We start from the raw sequence: 21,961 nt of genomic DNA on the forward strand, positions 1-21,961 counted from the left end.
CACATGTTATTGTTCGATTTTAGTATACATGCTGATTCGAAAAATGTGCATTTGTAAGGTTCAAATTGGCACGTAACTACAGCTTGGCATTACGTTTGCTGGAATTTGAATTCAAACGGCTGTTTTGGTGTTATGAAATAGGTGTGGCCGTTTTGAGCCACGAGTTGATTAAAGTTTAAGTCCTTCAATACGCTTTTTAAGGATAAATTCAACATTTTTTTCGCATGGAATACAAACTATGGGAGTGCACAAGTCGATTCTCGGTGATAGTTTCAAAAGTTTTGTTGTTTATCGACCTGGAAAATGACCTAGAAAATAACACAAAATTACAACGAAAACTGCGAAAAACTTTTTTTCGAGTTTTTCACGATTCTTGCCAGGAAAACACTTAAAAATATATATGTAGAGAAGCATTTTAATAAATTTTCTATTATCTCGGGTGAAAAACAGCGTCCCAAAGTATGTCGTTCGTTCAAAACAAGGGTGGCGCGTTTTACCCCAACGGCGCATTTTAAACCCAGTTCCCCTACTACGAATGGTCATATTCTTGGAGGCGACGAAATCAATTAGTCGTAAGCCGTTTCCGTTCGTCAGCCGGTGGGCGCTGAACTTTTCAATAGTCGGTTTGAACTTCTCCTCCTGGCCAACCTGAGCACTTCAGATCTCCTATGATAATTTTGACGTCATGGCTTGGGCAGCTCGCGTTCGAACTGTGCGTAAAAGCGTCTTTACCATCATCAGTGCTTCCAGAGTTAGCGCTATGCACGTTTATTATGCTGAAGTTGAAGAACCGGCCTTTGAACCTCAACTTGCATATTCTCTCATTGATCGGCCAGCACCCGATCACATGCTGTAAAATGTAAAATCAACCCAACTGTCAAAATGTGACGAAGAGATCGGTAATCCATTGTTGAAAATCTCGGCACACCATTACCGAAATTCGGTGAAGGATTATTGTTTTTTTATGAATAAGAAGAATAAATACACATTATAAATTTTAATAAGTACCGTAATTTCGGGTGAAATTGATCATTTTTCACGGTTTTTCTTGTCTGATTTCTATAATGTTGGCAATGCCAAATAACTGAATGCAGAAAAACAAGTACGAAGGTGAGCCTCATTGGCTCAAATACCGAAATTTTCTAACAAAAATAATTCTAGTGCTAAAAAATATCTCTATAATAAAAAATCGGGTGTTGTCATTTCGGGGTGAAATTGATCACTTATCAATACGATTATTGTTAGTTTTCAAAACAACTCTACATAATGAATTTGAGCTCCCTGAATCTGAATATGCTGGCCAAATTCTTAACAATACAACATTTATAGAATTAATCAATAGTTAAATTTTAAGAATAACGCAGAAAACGCCTATATGTAAGCAATTTCCTAAGGAATTTCATGATATCTAACAGAAATTCAATTATTTCAACTAAATGAGCGGAATTGATACGAATTTTGATTATGAAATCTGGTTTGAGGATATATCGTAAGTATCCTCACAAACTTTTAGGATTATACCATGTTCAAATCCTTGTCTAGAACTAGAAGTTTATTGATGTTTGTCAATACTGCACCATACATGATTTTGGAATTTTGCATAATTTTCATAGAAATACACATTCTTTAACGCAAAAAACTTCACAACACACAATTTGACAATGCTTACGACAAACAACGTTCATTCATTGCAGGTTATATTGATATTTATGCTCCATTAGGAAAAAATAAAATCGAGTGACACGGTGATCAATTTCACCCTATTGATCAATTTCACCCGAATTTACGGTAAACAAATGTATTATCTATTGTAAAGATATTGTATAGGAGTAATAAATACATGGAGTACATTATTGTGAACACTTTTCTCTATCCGGAATAGTCCTTTTCCGAGTGAAGTGGATTCTGCTCACTGCAATTTCCGCCGTACCTCAATGCCGATAAGAACAATTTCCTGCAAATATAATAAAACTAACGTCAATAATTGCTGACTAGACTTAAGAGATCAGTTATGGAATCATTTTTACGACATAATTACAATTTTTAGTGAATTACATAAATACTGACATGCAGGCGTCTCCTAAAATGGTCTTTTTCACGTCATAAACATTTCAAGCACATGTGGGCTTTCGCAGTTCTGAGTTTTCCATCTTGACAGATGCGGTTTGCCGTGAAAATGTTTGTTTGCCGATGGTTATGGCAAAATAGATTACCGCAGCCATTCCATGAAAAACCGTTCTAGTGGGTCTCCGAATTCCGTGCAAATTTGCTATTTTGTTCCTTATCCGAAATAAGGATACACGTATTTTTGGATTTTTTGATTAGGGGACAATTTCTAAAATAGGGTGACCAGAAAAATCGCGATTTTGCAAAATTTTTATTTTTGAAAAAAAAATTTACTTTTGAACCGTTTGACCGATTTTCAATCTTTTTGGACAAAATGAAGGCTAAAAATATTGACTTTTCGGGAAAAATATAAAATTTCACAAAAATTGTGTTTTTTCAATAAAAAAAAACTCAATAGTTTCCGTTTTTTCGTGTTTTGAAGGCCTCGGGACCAAAGGGGCTATTGCTGCTCTCATTTTTTCTTAAAAGTTCAGAAAATTTTACGAAAACTGTCAAATTTTCAGCGATGTATGTTTTTTAGTTTTTGAGATATATTTTTTTGAAAATAAAAAATCAGTCATTTTTCATCGGCACACACTGTAGATCTCAGCGCATTAGATTTGTAATGTTTAAAAAAATCATAACTTTTGAACAGCTCAACCGATTTCCAATCTTTTTTTATGGAATGAAAGCTTGAGGTCTCAACTTTTCAGAAAAAAAATAGAAAAAAAGGAAACTTTGAAAAAAAAAATTTACATCAAAATATATGAAAACTTCTAAAAAAGCTAGAAATTTTTAAATTTTTTCACGTTTAAACATATTTTTAACAGATTTTTCAATTTTGTCTGAATAGTTGAAATTTTAAGCTTTCATTCCATACAAAAAGATTGGAATTCGGTTAAGCTGTTCAAAAGTTTAAATATTTTTAAACATTACAAGTCTAATGCGCTGAGACCTACAGTGAAACCGATGAAAAATGACTGATTTTTTATCTTCAAAAAAATATATTTCAAAAACTAAAAAACATACATCGCTGAAAATTTGACAGTATACGTAAAATTTTCTGAACTTTCAAGAAAAAATGAGAACAGCGATAGCCCATTTGGTCCCGAGGCCTTCAAAACACGAAAAAACGGAAACTATTGAGTTTTTTCATGTAAAAAATACAATTTTTATGAAATTTTATATTGTTCCTGAAAAGTCAAAATCTTTAGCCTTCATTTCGTCCAAAAAGATTGAAAATCGGTCGAACGGTTCAAAAGTTATAATTTTTTTATAAATAAAAATTTTGCAAAATCGCGATTTTTCTGGTCACCCTATTTCGGAAATGGTCACCCTAATAAAAAAACCGAAAAATACGTGTATCTTTATTTCGGATAAGGAACATCATAGCAAATTTTCACGGAATTCGGAGACCCACTAGATCGGTTTTTCATGGAATGGCTGACCGAACCTCAGTTATTCACCTAAATAACCGATTTTCGTCAATTTGAATCTGTCAATATCGTTCATCTGTCAAAATCAAACAAGATTTCAGTAAAAATATGTTTCACCGACTGATTTCGTCATTAAGTTTTACCGAGACGAAATTCCACAATTAAGTGTGTATCAAGCTTCCAATCGCTAGTCCCTTTACGTCGCTGTGGTCTTCGCCGATTGTCCTGGTTCGTATTCTCTCGTTGATTATCCGTTGCTTGATTTTTTTTAAGACTGGCTTGCAGGGCCTGACACCAACCACCTAGATTTCCGGAGGACTATTCCCCCTAAGCGTCGCTCTACTGCTCATTAGTTCGTAGTATTTTAGAATACGCAGTTTGTGTGTGGTCACGACACAAATCGTCCGGTTGGAGAGAGTCCAGCGCAGTTTTATTCGATATGCTCTTCGTCAACTGCCAGAATAACCAGCCCGCTGTAGACTGATAGATATCGAGACACTTGCTTCCAGATGCAACAATTTACAGCGACTTTTCGTATTCGACCTTTTAAAGGGGAATTTAGATTGTTCATCGCTTCTCGACAATGTTCCATTCTACGCGCCCAATCGCCATTTGCGAGAACGGGACTTGCTACTCATCAGGCGGCATAGAACGTCTTATGGATTCAACAACCCGCTGTCCGAGTGCCTTCGTCTGTTTAATAGTGTTAGTGCTTTGTTCGATTTTAATGTGTCTAAGTATGTTTTTAAGAATAGGATTAAGGATTTAGATTAAGCAACAGTCTGTGGGATTACAATAATTCGAGACAGTGACAAATAAAATAAATAAAATAAATGTTCGGAGGACCATAGTGCGCAGTTTAGCTTAGAGTCTTTCTGTGGTACTCGGACGATGATCAGCTGCCCCTGACATGGGGAACAGACGCTGTTGTGAGCCGCTTCTAATATGGAGTACAGACGCTCCAGGTTTGCAGATGCAAAAGCAAACCCCTTCTTCCCTGTCAGCATACGACCAGATTTCCCACCGGGATTGGTTACTCGATCTTCCCTAAGATTACTCGTACCCCGGCCAGTACCACGAGGAGGTAGGGATAGGATTTGCTGGGCAGTAGGAAAAGGACCGCACCGAGGGGTCTTTTTTATTCCTCCAGGTACGCGAGGTACCAATGGTACGCCATGCCCAGCCATTTACCAACAACGGTTGTAGATACCAAGGCCTATATTCAATGGAGTCCTTGGAGGACCAAAAGCTTCCGTACAAACCAATATAGTGTTCCGATGATTAAAATAATGGTGATGAAACTGTGCCATATTCAAAAACTATAAATATTGATCACGCTTGTAGATCCTAAGGCCTATATTCGATGAAGTCCTTGGAGGACCGGGTACATCGGTACAACTTATAAAAATACTCAGTTTTATTCTATGGATGATTAAGGACCTGTGCCAAATAAAAAGAACATTGAAGGATCGCTAAACAAGCCAGTACACTACAGGTACATATTCCAGGAAGTTTTTGGATGAACTAGAATTTCTGTTGTACTCAATGAAACAATTGGTGTTTAGAGCTGTTCTGATGCTTAGTTATATTGAGTAGATCTCGATTTGCTCAGGTAGAGTCCCAAATATCAAGGAATTATTGGAAGATTTGCAAACATTTTGGCTAACTAAGATCCATAAAAACTCAATGTCATATTATTGAGCATAATTTTTTTTTTCTCAGGAAGCGAAGTTCTTTAAACTTTTACGATTAATTTATTACAACTCCATAAGGCAAGATCTCATTTTACGGCTTAAACTTCCTCGTTTTTCAAACTGATTCAATTGACGAACCAATTACATATACGAACTTCCGATCTAGTACGTCAATTGAGGTTACAGTGTACCTATAATTGTGTTGAATAGATAAATCCGTCTGAAGATGAATAATTCTACAGTTGTTTACCAGTTTTTATAACACAAAACAGTAATCTTGCATGATTTTAAACATACAAACACAAGCTGGAAAAGGCACAACTTTAGGGGAAAATATGAGAAATGTACTATATCCTGAGGATTGCACAGGTTGAAAGCTGCACCCATTGATTAAACGAGCATTTTTGTATCGAAAATAAATCATTGCAAAATTTTAACTCAGCGGCTTCTACATCAGCTCTATTACGGTTCGGATTTCACCCATTGTGTCATGGTTTGCGAATAACAGAAATACGGAAACAAAATATTCTTTTTCTTCATTTTTATTTCATTAAAATACATATAATTGCTCTTAAACAAACATCCACCACGGACATTCACATGACACGTTTTGGCCTCCCTTAGGAAAACTCACCGTTGTGGTAGGCCGCAGTGGCAGTGGTAAATCATCATTACTGGCAGCTTTATTGAGGGAAATAAATCATCTGTCCGGAGAAGTAATTTGGAGTCAGTGAGTATACAATGTACATCTTTCATCGTTCTAAGCTAGTGTGCTTTGCAACGCTTTTGCTGCTTCATCTCAGAATATCAGAACCTGACGCTTAGCATATTTTCTCATCTTAATTTTTTAACAGGATTTGTGCCTTGAGAGGGATGTATTAAAGGATACAAAATACTTGATATCTCAATTTGATTAAGGTGAAACATCTCGGAATACAAAGATGGCCGGCACAATGGCCGACTTGAGCCCCTTGGAAAACGATTCTGATCTTCTGATTTTAAGCTTTCTGTCAGTGCACAAAAAATAAAAAGTGCACTGTTGTTGGATCCTTTCTTCGTGAGATTTGTACCTTTGAAGTTGTAGTGTACTCTTAGAAGTTGATTCCAAACAGTTTCACCTTAAAGGATACAGAATAATCAATTGATACGGCTCATACAACATTTGTAGAGTATCACTACAAAAACTGTCACGAGGGGATGAGTGGGTGTCCAAAGTTTCCAATTTAAGCGTTTTGAGAACAAGCCCTTCGCATAAACATTCACAAAACATTTAGATCACAAATTTTAGCAAAATTGGGTAATTCTTATATACCCTTAAATAGCAGTTTTGTTTTTGCAAAACTAAGGTGAAACATAAAATTTGTGATTACTTTTTTAGCTCTACTAAGCATATAAACTCATATTTAAAGATAATATGTAGGAATTATACCATACTATTCATACATACATAATTACAACTTAAAACCATCAATCACCGTTTGATCACTTTGCTTCGAAACTAAATAATGTCATCGCACGGAGCTCATCCCCAATCGTTGATAAATTGCTTCAATCAACGGTGGAAATTCCACCGGGGCTGCTCTCGTTTGACAATCTTCGCAAGATCCTATCACACCACTAGCCCATTATGTCATTGATTACGACCGGTTTGGGAATGTCCCATCAGTTCCGCACGGTACGAACAAGAAGCCCCATCTAATTTATGGCCCTGCTTGGACGTTTGTTTTTCGTTGTGTGTTCTTCTCCGTATACCTACTGCACAGCAAAAAATAAATTGTAATATCACGTAATTTTAGCTGCATTTACATGCTGTAAATTCGTCACACATATGGTGTACAAAGGCCTGCCCAATTTTTTTTTTGAAGTGCTTGCCAAATATCAGAACAGAAACGGTTTTGATGGGGGCCAATTCTTAAAGTTCACCAAATAAACTCTTTTTCATAAAATCGAACAAATTTTAACATAGCTTTTTTGAAGAAATAAAAAACAAGGATACTTGCTGCTGAGCACCTAACAGAAGATTCTATGATAACTGTACTCAAGATTATGTGATCTCTAGCTCCTGCAACTTCTGCACAGGATTACACAGGATACATGTATATGATTTCGTAAAAATGCTCATTAAAAGAAGGATTAATCATTTACTAGGGATAATATTTTCGAGTTGGACCTATTGTAGCTATACAATTCGGACAAGTATGATTATTTTGATAAACAAATTGTTTTAAAATTATCAAAATATATCATGCAATAGCAAAGCACCAATGATAAAAATGAGAGTTATATAATTCATAGCCAAAAAATAACGTCGGCCGAAATTAATCATTTTTTTACTGTGCATCCGGGGAGAAAATCTAGTGTGCATCATTATTTGCAGATATTCAACAATTGCCTACGTCCCCCAACGGCCCTGGCTTCTGAATGCCAACGTGCGAGAAAACATCCTGTTTGGTGAGCCTTTTCGGCCAAAACGCTACAACCGGGTGCTGAAAGCCTGCGCACTCAAGCCCGATATCGAACTGATGCCGGATGGCGATATGAGCGAGATTGGCGAACGGGGAATTAAGCTGTCCGGAGGTCAACGCCAGCGGATCGTGATTGCCAGGGCACTCTACTCGCCGGCCTGCGTGGTCATTATGGTAAGTAAGCACAACTATCGAAACGGAACTGGGATGGATGGGCGCTTTTGCACCGCGCGCTCAGCGGTTCTCAAACTATTGAAGGTGTTGACTCCTTTGACGGAAACATCGTTTTTATTGCAAAACTTATATTATTTGTTAGAACTTTTTTTTGTGTTTTTGTACATATCTCAAAAACTCATCTTTTTTCATTCATCATTTCATTCATTCATTCATTAATCTGTGTTGATATTGATCATTAATCACTTGGTGTTGAAATTATTTCGATATTACTTGGAGAACTGACATTCTCCATATAACATTGTTTTGATTGCAATTTCATGTTTTGCCAATTTATCCCTGGGGGAATTATATTTTCCAGGGTGCGATGATTTTAGATACTTGATCGCTGTGGTTTGTAGTGTTGATTAGAGGTTGCATGAATTTGAAAACAATGGCAAAGTTTTTATTGCAATCAGATTTTTTTTTTGTATTCTGATTTAGTGATCGTATTCAAACTACTGCGTAATACGGTTATCATTCATTGAAATCATTTATGCTCCAGGAACATATAATTTCAAGCTGGTGAGAAGCTGGTTAGGAGCACAATCAGACCCTTGAATGTGCAATGTGGGTTAGTATATGGGAAATGCCATTGACGGTTTGTAATCTTCTACGAGGTTTTCGTTATTAACCGAACGGCTCAGCTATGCTGTAAAACAATTCCTTAGAAAATACTCATTAGTACCGTCATGTAAAAAACGTAACGCAAGAGTGGGTGTGGTTGGGCTCTGCTTTACATTCATTGTTCGCGTTTGACAATGGGGACATTAGGGTCAAGATGAACCGAAGCCGGGCTTCAGTTTTGTGGTAACACAGATCTGGAGAGTCGAACAGCCACTCAGGCTGTAGGCTTGGTCGGTTGGTCACTCGCTGGTGAGTAGTCCATCAGGGTTTCGACGTGAGTGGTTGTCTGTTTCTTTAGGTTTGTGCTCTTGTAGGATTGAGACTTGATCTCAGTTCATCTAAATTGACTTCAAAGACCTTGGGAGACACGAAACATTTCTGGGGTCCAACAATAGTTATGCAGGTAATTTAATTGATTTTTTAGGCATTTGGAAGACATTGAGGATTCTAATTTCTGTAACCACAAATAACAATTAAGAAAAAAAACAATAAGCTGACAAATAAATTTTTATTTTGGGATTATCATACAAATGACATGACAGAGTACAACAACGACATTCAACAAAACTTCAATACACTTAGTCTCGATGAGAAGTTACGTAATGATTGATTGATTGCTTTACTACTTGTTTCGCTACATAAGTTGATATTTTTAATTAAACATTTATCATGTTGCTATTCTAAGTTTATTTTTCAAATTTATTAAATTTGATCAGTAGTTTTCTTATATTTTTTCAAATATTGTTTTTGCCTTACATATAGATTTGTATATGTTAAAAATACTATTTCAATATTTAATCACTTTGCTCGTAGGCTCTAAAATAATCAATAGAATTGTTTGACCTACAGATTCATTACATTTTGCAGCATTATTAGCATTATTGTGTCAAGTCTACCTATTTACCTAACACCCAAGCCAATCTTATTTTCCTTCTCCCATGGCGTTTGCGTGGTCAGCATAGCCCGAGCAGGAACAAATAACTCCCCAATAACTTATGCATACCATATTTTGGTATCATACCAAAATTAGCTATTGTTCAGTTGACAATACCTCAATTTGGTATTATAATGGTATTAAAAAAAATCTTTAAAACAATTAAAAATACTTCATTGAGGTATTGAACAGCTATTGAAGTCTGCTGGAGGTATTGAACTACTATTGAAAAATTTCACTTTTATATGAAAATCCATCAAATATTGTTTAGGTATTACAATACTTGATCTTATTATCAGCTAGGTATTTGAAGAACATGCAGAAGGTATTATTTGAGTTATTTTACCTCTTATGCAGGGCTCATTTAGGTTGTAAGTATTGGAAATTATCTGGTATGGAATACCTCAATTTGGTATTCAGTAGTTATTTTCTTCTGCTCGGGAGACTATTCAGCTATTACCCTTCCTATCATTGGCTTTGGATTGACTTGCGCTCTCGTTGCCCCACCAAACGCTACAAAATGAAAATGAAAATGAAAATTTTATGTTTTGCCAATTTATAAGCAAAATGTATGCTGTACAATTGCAGGCAATCAGGAGCTTCTCTAAAATAATCATACATATCGACTGAGTTGTCTCTAAGATATCTTAAAATCATTGACGTAGAAACTGGAGAGGTAGGGATGCAGGCCCCCGAAACCTTGAATCCTCCAGAAATGAATATGAAATGAAAAAAATAAAAGAATATATTCAATATCGACAGGCATCGATATGTTAGTCAACATTAAGTGTATTTGTGGTAACATTATGCACAGATTGTGTAGACGGTGAGATTTTCACCCACAATTTTCATGCATATTTTTGGGGTATCAAATTAACCACAAACAAGTCTTGTTTTTTCCCTAATTATAGCATTTATCGGAACTTTTCCTATATCTAATCGATAGCCTGCTTCGAAAGGGTGTAGCTCATCTGTTTTCCATGTTAGGGGCGGCTGATCATCATCCTAGTGCCGGTGTGGGACTCTAAACAGTGCTGTTCACGATGGTCCTCCGGCGAGACAGGGGGTTGGCGCAGGCCTTACACCCCAGTCATAAAAGTCATCAGTACTGGAAGCATACAATGTAAATGCACATCGGAACAATCGGTATAGCCCAGACAACCAGAAGTCGCATAAAAGTTCACATAATAACTCGTTTATTCATACAAATAACATCAAATCCACAAATCACGTTGGATAACATCGTCAGGTTGATGAGCTTTCTCGCAAAAAAACGCTTTTTCTGAGTTCATTTGTACATTTTGTTTTGTCCCGTACACTCGTACAAAGTAAATCGAATCAATCCGTAGCAGCTGTCTAATCAACATTTGTTATCATACGTTAAGTGGCATAAAATCACAGGTTACTTCGGTAGAAAATTTATACACTCGCATAGTATGCTTTTAATAATCACATAATATATGCAGTGCACGTATATCGCCTCCACTTTTGTATGTATAAGGCCTTTTCACGACATCTTATAAGTGAGATTTTGCACATGCAAAGCCTCCAGGTGATTTCGTTATACGTACATTTTGGTTGTCTGGGAGACCCAAGACTAACGATTGGAAACTCGGATCATGAAACTGTAAGTCTATCAATTTTTAGGGAAGTACCCGATTTTTTCCGAATTAATTCCGCAAGTTCGACATCGTAGCGCAGTAGGAGGTTTGCTGGAAAAGGTCGACGATACATACGTATAGGGATGATTATACCGTCTACCAAAACTGCGGCAATAGACACGAGCACAGCAAATCGTGATGGGCGAAATGCAGTGGCACGTGATAGTCTGGTGGTCAATTGACAACAGAATGTGCAAGTTGAGGATCAAAGGCCGTTTCATCAATATTACCATAATTAACATGCACAGCTCTCATCTAGTGACGATGACGATAGGAACGCTTTGTACGCGCAGCTGGGACGTGAATACGAGAGCAGCCCAGTCAAAATCGTCAACGCTCAGGTTGGCCAGGAGTAGGAATTCAGATCGATTATAGGGAAGTTTATAGGGCGCTCACCAGCTTACGAACGAAAACGGCCTTAGACTGATTGATATCGCCACCTCAAGGAACATGGCCATACGTAGTACATAATTCCTGCACAGTTTCCCGTATTGGTACACCTGGAGATCACCCCAACAGACTGAATCGCAAATCGACCACGTTTCGATTGATAAAAGACACTTCTCGGCCATTATCGACGTCAGCACCTTTCGCGGCGCAAAAATCGATATGGACAACTACCTTGTAATGGCTGAAGTGCGCAAAAGACTTTCCGTTGTGAACAACATTCGGTTCCGACGCCCGCCACGGTACAACCTGGCACTACTGAAGCTACTCGAAGTCGTAGCTTATTACGCGTGAAACCTTAAAGCAGCATTGCGGGATTAGGGGGAGATCGCCGAAAACCCTCTTGAGGAATGCTGGAGTAGTGTCAAAGCAGCCATTATCAAAACAGCGGAAGGTGCACTTGGGTTCGTGGAAGGAAATCGACGGAACGGTTGAAGTGTGTCAGACGGTTTTGGACGAGACGAATGCAGCGCGGTGAATAATGTTGCAGCAAAGTACCCGTCGAAATATGGAACGATACAAACAAAAGCGAAGACAGCAAACCCTTCTATTTCGGGATAAAAAGCGCCGCCTGGAAGAGTTGGAGTGCGAAGAGATGGAGCAGCTTTATTGTACTCAAGAAACGCGTAAGTTCTACAAGACAATCAATGCATCAAGCTTTGTGCCGCGAGCCGAAATGTCCCGGGATAAGGATGGAGGTATCTTCACGGACAAACGTGAGGTGATTGAAATGTAGAAGCAACACTACGATGAACACCTGAATTATGCAGAGGCAGAAGACCAAGGCAGCGAGAAGAATGGCTTCAGCAGTACGGCGGATAAGGAAGACGTGCCAACTTCCACAATAGGTGAAGTTAAGGATGCTATCGAACAACTCAAGAAAAACACATCAGCCGGGAAGGATGGTATCGGAGCGGAACTTTTTAAAATGGGACCGGACAGGTTGGCAACTTGTATGTATCGATTGATAGCCAGGATCCGGGTTACAGAACAGCTACTGGAGGAGTGGAAGGAAAAAGGTTAACGTTAGAATTTGAGAACTATCGTGCGATCACCATTCTTAACGCAGCCTATAAAGTGCTTTCCCAGATCATCTTCCGCCGTCTATCGCCGCTAGCAAGCAGATTTGTGGGAAGTTATTAAGCTGGTTCTGTAGACGGGCGATCGACAACAGACCAAATCTTTATATAGCGGCACATCCTCCAAAAGCAAATCGTTTTTAAAGCGGTCTATAATTCCATCGACCGTGAAGAGCTATGAAAAATTATGGACGAGAATGATTTTTCCGGGAAACTGACTAGACTAAACCAGAAAACGATGGATAGTGTACAGTGCTGTGTGAAGATATCGGGTGCCTTATCGGACCTGTTTGAAACACGCAAAGGACTTCGCGATGGCCTTTCCTGCCTCATGTTCAATATTGCGCTAGAAGGTTTGTGTGTGTGTGTGAAACGGGTGGGCTTTAACATGCGGGTCACGTGCTTTAATAACTTCAGTCAGTTCAACTGTTTCGCTGACGATGTGGACATAGTCGGAATTACGTTTCAGGTGGTAGCTGGTTAACAGTATACCAGGCTGAAACGTGGAGCAGAATGGGTTGGATTGAAGGTAAATACATCGAAGACGAAATATCTGCTGGCTGGAGGAACCGAGCGACGTAGAGCTCGCATTGGCAGACGGGTGATGATCGACGGAGATTAGTTGTCCTCTACGGACAATGCTCGAAGAGGACTTGCAAGCGCTAGGAGTTTTCGAACGTCTTGTGCTTAGGACAATCTTTGGCGGAGTATGTGAGAACGACGTATGGAGGAGAAGAATGAACCACGAGCTTGCGCAACTCAACGATAAGCCCAGTATCTAGAAAGTCACCAAAGCTGGAAGGGTACGATGGGCGATGCCGGATAACAATACCGCAAAAAAGGTGTTCACCTCGAATTTGACCGGTACAAAACGAATAGGGGCGCAACGAGCTAGGAAGTTCGACCAAGTGAAGCAGGATCTTGGAAGTGTGGGGCGCTTAAGAAACTGGAGGCTAGCAGCCATGGACCGAGTTTGTTAGCGTAATATTGTGGCGCAGCTCAAGTCTTCAAGGACGTAGCGCCACCCAAAGCTAGTAAGTATACTTTAGAGTTTTTTACCGGCATTTTTGCCAGAAATTTCGCTCTGTATTTTTTCGAATATTTTCCATAAATCTCACAAAATATTCTCATTTCATAAATTCTAAAAAAGCATCCAAAGTTACTGATGTATTTGATCGATAAATTTGCCAGGTATTTTTTTACAAATGAATCCCGTTGAAATCTTCTGGGATTTTCACTGCAAAATTGTTCAAGAAATTCCACCACCAAAAATACTCTAGTTGTGTCAAAAATGTTTACAATGGATCCAATTTTTATCTCATTATTTTGAATGAATTTCTTCGTTTAAAATTTCATTTTGAATTTCGCTGAGAATTGGGAAGAGTTTTGCCTTACAGAACTCCTGAATTTGTTGATTAAATTTGAGAAAGTAATAATTACTGCCATTTTTCTGACAGTAATTTTAGATGTTATTATTGTAGAAATTTTTGATAGAATTTCTGAAGGAAACACTCTTCATATAAACTCTAGCATCCATAAAGGCATACTTTTAGCTAATTCCAGAAAATAAAATCAGATATCTTATACTTTTTCGGGGAGATTTTCTTAATCTTTATTTGGTTATACTATCTAAAACTCTTGGATTGGAGTCTTTCCTAATTTTTTTTTTCGAAGCTTGTAACAAAAAATTGATACGAGAGTTTATCACAAAAACTACTAGAATGTTGTCAAGTATTATTTTGAAAACTTTTCGATAAAACCAAATGGACAAAATACCTATAGATGATTCTTAATTTGAGGCATCTTCATACATTTCGCAAAATAGATTACCAAAGAAACCGCCTGGAATTCCCAAAAGAAGATGAAAAATTAATGCCTTCAAAAATTAGGCCATTGCACATTGGTCTCCCGATCGCAAGAGAGAGTGAATTTTTTAGGGATACTGAGTTCTTACGCTCTACAGAAACTAGAACAGTAGTTTCTTCGGCAAAAAGCTGCGCATTTAAAAGATTTAAAAATGCTCGAAACAAAGTTTTTGCGAGAAATTTATGTAATTAAAGTTATCAAGGATAAACTGATTTTTCAGTACCACCCTAACTGCAATGTGCATTGGCATCGCCAACAATTTCGCGAATTTTCCGAAAGTTTTTGCAGAAATTCTTTTCAAATTCAGAATAAATATGTAGTGTAATAGTGGTGAAAATGTATTCTACTAAAATACATGTTTGCAATTCATATGCCTTCCTGAAATTCAACAGTAATTGGGTCGAAAATAATGCCAGCGAAAAACAGATCTGATGAAATATCGCCAAAGTTTTGCAAAATGTATAGCCAATAAAGTTGTCGGAAATTTCATAAAAATATTTCTTCACGAAATTTCGTAAGGGATTTTTTGAAAACTCATATTTATGATGCTCCGGGATTCCTATGAAATATTAATACCCAAAAAAATTAAAAATGGTCTCCATAAGTTCCATTGAAAATTCCAAATATCTTCAAAACATGTTGGCACAGCTGGTTTCCGCTTTGATCATGTTTCCTGTGGAAATTCATAGAGGAATCAACAAGAAAAAACCTGGAGGTCAATATCAGGGCATTTGATCAAACCATGAAGATAATCCAATATTTCTTGATATTTCTGTAGAAGTCTATAGAAATATCAAGAAATATTTGTTGAATGTTCCAAGAGAAATTTCTTCAAAGACTTTCTGAATAAAATCCTGCGGTGTTTAATTAATTGCTGAATTTGAAGAAAGTATATATCCCCAATGAATTCTCAGAAGACTCTAAGGTTAAGTAACCCGTCATTCGTTTTGGCAACAATGATGACTTTTCAGCTTGCATTTCAATGTGATAAAACTCAGTCTTGATAGTTTATATTGACTTGAAAAAGTATCACTGTACGCGCTAGCATGCAAGTAAAAATAAGTAAAAATTTAGTATAAAAAATCAAAAAATGTTTTTGAAAAAATACATACGAAGTTAGAATAACTCTTTGCCTTTCGAATGCGGCTTAAAGAGTTTCAATTGGACTTGTAATCACAGAGATATGGACAGAACACTTTTGTATGGTTTTTAGGGGGTGAACCCAAACTTATGCACGGGAGTGTAAGTCCAAAACGGTGAATTAACGGGCTAGTGGTTACTCGGTACATACAAGTTTTTTGTATTGGTTAACAAGCTTACATTCACATGCACTTATTTAGTGAAATCCTGTTTATATTTCGATGATTGTGTTTTTTCCAACTCACAAGACCATAAACGAGATTGAGAAACCCTGTCGAATAGAATGTAACCGATGCGGAGCAAGTGTGGAAATTTGGGACAGATCGAACGATTAGATGAGTGCCGCAATAATTCTTTTCGGTTTTCCACAGGACGATCCACTTTCATCGCTGGACAACGAGGTCGCCAAGTTTGTGTTTGACCATGGGATTCGCCGGATGCTGACCCGGCAAAGGCGAACCGTCGTGATGGTGACACAGATGTTGCAGCTGGTGTACAGCGCGGACAATGTGAGTATTTTTATTTTTCTTGGTCGAGTAAATATAAATATGAACATTGTTTATTTATCATTTTCTCTGGTGAACCTGGTCGATCGATAGTGTTCTCTCGAGAACAGCTGTGATTACTTGAAGTAAATATATCCAAAGGTGCACATATTTCATCCCACTATTATTATACAGTTCATCGATGATAATGGGAAGATTGATTGAACCCTTCGTTCTTGTCAGAAAATATCTTTAGTTATCGAAAATTAAGTAATGTCTCAATTTGGCGCAGTTGGTATTAATGACAATATACTAGCTGGTGCAACTTTTTAGCAGACCCGGTGTTCAGAAAGCCGCTAAGGCTGGAAGAGTACAATAAGCATGACATGCTGTACAAAAATTCCGCTATCACTTCAAATCTCGAGTTGACATCGCAATGGCTGCTGTCATCCATGGCCTTAGATTATATTACGCGATAAGCGTTTCAATCCACGACGAAATTAATTACAGAGGGTCTGACACTGAATCGTCAATTTCTATCAGAGAACTGCTTCTAGCCACAATCGGAAGACGATTGTGACAGGATACAATGATGACCATCCGTCGGCTGTTCTCCCCAAGTTGACTACTAATGAGTGTCCGCGACATGCTTTCTCGTTCTAATTCCAGATAATTGCAGTGGAGGCCTTCGCCGTGGAAGCAACAGGTACATTATCGGAAATCGAAAACAATTACTCACACATTCTGCAGAAGTGGGATGCAATTATCGCCAAGGAGCAGCAGTCCAAGGAGACGCAATTAAGGTAATTAGTTTGGGTGCTATGTTGTTCGACTTTGTTGCTCTCTGTAATGGGAAGACCAAACCTATGTGATTGGTTTTGTCTGTCATTATGTATTTAACTATTGGTCACATGGATATTAGACGAAACCTGTAATTTCGTGTGTTTTTTGAACATTTTGTTTTTTCTTTTTTAATTGCAGTCCGGGGAGAACAGCTCGGGAGCGATGGAAGTTGTTCAAAAATGTGTCACGAATAAGTTTCTTGAGAAGTCATGCCACTGAGGAGTTCTATGAGGTAATCCAGCGTTTGTCAATTGATAACATTTAATTTTGATAAGAACAATAATCATCCCACCCTCTCTAAAATTAACGATATTTTTAACATTCCATACATCAACACATAAAATTGGTTAAAGAACAGTTTTCCCATAAACCTGTTTTGTGATGAAGAATATTTGATGTTTAATTTGGCTACAGCATTCATAATAACAAAAAGTTCCGTCATGATGAATTTCCAGACATCTGCTGAAGATCTTGCCAAAGATCATCTTCAATTTTTATCAGAAACACTTTAAATAACATGCAAGGTTTTCACAAAAATATGATGTTTCTACATGTACACTCAAATTTGAAAAAAATACTTTGGTAAACAGATTGCCTAGCATTCTGTAACTGATATATTGGTAACTATTAGCTGAATCTCGATAAACCTTTCATTGAGATCTCGTTAAAACGTTTCCAAAATTTCGGTCACATCCGCCGTGATCTCTGTTAAAAAATTTGGTATCGGTTAAATAAGTACCAAAATTTGTTGTTAAACATCACCATAATCAGGACAGTTGGATTTTTAGAAAACCGTTTTGCAGAAGTCGCTGCATGGAATCTTGCAAGAAAAATAGTTTAGGCGCTAACTTTGAGGGGCTACGTACTTTTTGACCCCCAAAAATATTACTGAGGGACAATATATCATTTCGACCCCTTATAACTTTGATATACCTTAAGGCGAAGTGGGCCGTCATTGAAATTTGTACGCGTCGTTAATGATTGTTGCTAATTCATCTCACAATTTCGAATCAAAGAAAATCAATTGGTTTTGCACTAACACAGTTGAAAAAGTATCAGCATACTTTATGCACGTTAGCGCGTACAGTGATCCTTTTTCAAGTCAATATAAACTATCAAGGACTGAGTTTTATCACTTTGAAATGCAAGCTGAAAAGTCATCATTGTTGCCAAAACGAATGACGGGCTACTTAGCCTTAAATATAAAAACTCAATTCCTTACATATAAAAAAAGAGATTTCGAAAGTTCAAAGGATAACAGTTTTGAGCAGCCCTGAGAACACTTTTTGACAAGGTCTCAGAGGTCTCGAAAAAACTGCAAATCTCTCAAATAAAGATATATATTCCATAGAGTCTCTGAAATTTATTGATATCCATATTAGACCTCTTGAATGCTTGCTGGGTTGTTTTAGGTCATGATGTTTGCCAATTCTTGGAACCTTTAAACATATGTTGTTGTACTTATAGAGATTTAAGTGTAGTAAAATCTCTATGGTCATCACAACCCGTATAGTCGGTTAAGCTGAGGACTACTGGAATAGACCAGCTTGTTTTATGTTTAGCAGTTCAGTTCTCTCCATTGTCAGTCAAAACATCTGAAGTTTGATGACCACGCATGATGTATAATTCTGCCGAAAAGATAAACTTTTCTAAGTGGTATTGAAAAAAAAAACAAAGTCAACTTAAGTTATTATCTACCAGTGCAAAGTACAATCTTAAATTTTAAAAAAATATTCCCTTATAAATAGAAAATCAGAACTTTGTCTTAAGAACAATCTTATGATATTCAAACAAATTTTCAGGCCAGCCATGTTGTATGCTGTACCAATATGGACTAGCTGTGGTAATACCACGAAGAAAGCTCTGCAGAGAATTCAAAATAAAATTTTGAAAATGATTCTGAAGTTTCCTCCCTGGTATAGTACTAATGAGTTACATAGACTATCCAATGTTGAAACATTGGAACAAATGTCAAATAAAATAATTAATAATTTCAGGCGAAAATCGTTACAATCTTCTATTGCCACGATTAATGCGTTATATATTTATATTAAGTTAGGTTAAGTAAATTGAAAACTTTTTTTCTCTTATGAGCAGGTGAAATCAATTCACCTGTAAAAAATCTGAACTGCTACGGCAAATGAAAAATGATAATAAATCTTGGAGCTGTTTAGTGGAATATCTATAAGTAGATGAAAAGCCGAATTTAGTACTTAACCATTTAATTCCTCTATAGTTTGTATCTTTTGACAGATAGGGGTCATGCACAAATTACGTCACGCTCCGTGGGGGGGGGGAAGGGGGTTAAGCCAAGCATGACAAGTCTTACAAAAATTTCGGAAGACTCATACAAAAAACGTGACAAAGGGGGGGGGGGAGGTGGTCAAAAAAGTTGAAATTTAGCGTGACATAATTTGTGTACCATCCCATACGCGTATTTTGACCTCAACTGTAAGGCCGTCTTCAGTGTTGTGTAGTAGACAAGAGTCTAGTACACGACACTGAAGACGGCCTTACGGTTGAGGTCGAAATACGCGTATATGTCAAAAGATACATACTATAGTGGAATTAAATGGTATAGTACTAAATTCGGTTTTTCATCTACTTAAATGAAAAGTGTTGATAAAATCTTAATCTCTTTTTTTACTAATTTAGGATGATAGTGTTGTCTAACACAGAACACCTAGATATAAGAAATGAATGTAATGTTTAAAATGATACTAATAAAAAAACTAAATATTTTCACGCAATATGGGTTTCTGTAATGTTTTTTTTTTTTTTTTTGTTGAAGTAAATTTAACAGGACCATATGTATGGTTATCATACCTTCAGAGTTTCCTTCATTATTTGTGTTCTTCTTATGATACAATTAGGAAATATGATGGATTAATAGATTTGGACACAGTTTTATAATTACCAAGAGTTGATGTTAGAGTTGCTGTTCGAGTCCCAATGACAAAATATTTGCTTAAATCGCTGTGGATAACACTGAAATAAGCATTGGAAGAATCAAAGGAAGTTATCACAGAAAAAACACCATCTAATGTAGATCTGTGAGATTTTTTGAAAGAAACGCTTAACCATTAACTCCATCGTTCTCTGGAGGTAATTGTCGGAATTATTTCCTGTAGAAGTTCCTAGACGAATACTTGAAGGAAATTTTGTTACATTCCTTTGAAGGAAGTTTTATAGGAATCTTTGATTGCAATCATTTGAAAATTCTGGAAGATATGTCGTGGGTTTTCTTGAAGTTCATCTTGTAAACACCTCTAGAAGATCTTCGTACAATATTGCAGAATTAATTACTGGAGAAATCGTTAAACGCATTGCCGATGAAATCTTGGAGAAAATTCTTGAAAAATTCGTGACAGTTTTTAGGGGCAATCCTTGTGGAAATTTATTTGCTGGAAAATTGGGAGGCATTTTATTGACATTTTTTTAAGGACCCAATGAAGTGATTTATGATGAAATCGTAAAATATCTGTTGCGTAATCGCAGAAAAAGAATCCTTCAGATTTTAATCAAGGAAAATCAGGAAGGATTTTAGGGGACCTGCGGTAGGATTCCTATTGTAATCTCGACACAGAAAAGAAGTTTCTGTAGGAGTTACACCAGGATTTTTTGTAGGGACACAGAAATTTATCATATATAATATGTTTTGTACCATGTACCAGATTTTTTTGTAGGGATGCTTACAAAAAAATATTCAAAAACTCGGCCTAAAAATTTCATGAATTTTTTCGTGAAATTCATCTATAGTTACTCCTAGATAATATAAAAATTTCTCGATGCAAGAGACTTACAGTTCCATGATCCGAGTTTTCGATCGTTAGTCCGTTTTCGATGCCTGGGTCTATGCCGATTGTTCCGGTGCGAATTAACATTGTATGCTTCCTGTACTGATGATTTTTACGACTGGCTTGGAAGGCCTGCACCAACCCCCTGTCTCGCCGGAGGACATTGTGCACAGCACTGTTTTAAGTCTCACTTTGGCAAAATGAAATGCAATGTTTTGAATATGATGCCTATAAATTTTATCCCATTTTTTTCTGATAAGTTGCTCTCATCTGTTAACTTAATGTTTCTGTAATTGAACTTCTCATTATTATTAAATTTCACTATGATACCTTGCCATTTCATCTTACACCAGCCGTTTCAACTTGCCCCGGTGTACCTTAGTTAATTTGACCGCAGAAAATGTTATTAGCATCAGCTCAGAGATCCCAAACGTTGTGAAAAGTTCTGCTCAACCAAGAGAGGGATTGTCGGACCTACCTCCATATAAAATTCAACAGAATATTATAACTCGCGCAAAATCCTCTTTGCTCTGTACCAGCCACAGGAAAACAAATCCGCCTTGATGCTACTCAACCGCAAAATTAGGGCCGAAGATTAAGTTCCAAAGTCGCCGAAAGCTGAATCAGGAGCCGGGAGTTGAAAGTGACCCGAATTCTTCCACGAGCAATTAACAGAACAACTTTGGCACCCAACAAACGCGCAAAGTGGAAAAGATGAAAAAGTTTTCCCTCAAAATTGTTCATGCTCGATGAAATTTATCAGCAGATAAATATAAACTCCCCGGAGTTGGGCCCTCGGTGCTGGTTGGTGTGGGCACCTTTGCCACTCTACACAAACCGGCCGACACAATCCCAGATAGAAGTTTCTTATTTCGGAAGAGTTGCAGAACCGTAAATAAGAAGAACTCTGAAAGCCGACCGCCTCCCTGTTTGTACAGTGTCATCCACCGGGTAAGACATCTCGATGCCGCACAGTGGCTATCGTTTATACAAAATTCTGACAAAATCTCGAAATATCTAAAAGTATCCAAAATTGCTAATTTTTGTATACTGATTTCATTTAACTTTAACATACCATGCGTGGGGGCTTCCTTAGCCGAGAGGTTAGAGTCCACGGCTACAAAGCAAAGCCATGCTTAAGATGTCTGGGTTCTAATCCCGGTTGGTC

The 21,961-nt window shown here is 37.3% G+C and overlaps 1 protein-coding gene across 1 annotated transcript in view; it reads left to right on the forward strand.

The window, feature by feature from the left end:
- LOC5577471 (ATP-binding cassette sub-family C member Sur) overlaps nt 1–21,961 on the forward strand; it is a 227,405-nt gene that overhangs the window by 97,529 nt on the left and 107,915 nt on the right. The window contains exons 9-13 of the mRNA XM_021845711.1: nt 5,861–5,966; nt 7,614–7,875; nt 16,040–16,177; nt 16,823–16,956; nt 17,135–17,228. Coding sequence (XP_021701403.1) covers nt 5,861–5,966; nt 7,614–7,875; nt 16,040–16,177; nt 16,823–16,956; nt 17,135–17,228 — 734 coding nt within the window. The remainder of the gene's footprint in view (nt 1–5,860; nt 5,967–7,613; nt 7,876–16,039; nt 16,178–16,822; nt 16,957–17,134; nt 17,229–21,961) is intronic.

The sequence above is a fragment of the Aedes aegypti genome, chromosome 2 (assembly GCF_002204515.2).
Source record: "Aedes aegypti strain LVP_AGWG chromosome 2, AaegL5.0 Primary Assembly, whole genome shotgun sequence".
Taxonomy (NCBI): Eukaryota; Metazoa; Arthropoda; class Insecta; order Diptera; family Culicidae; genus Aedes; species Aedes aegypti.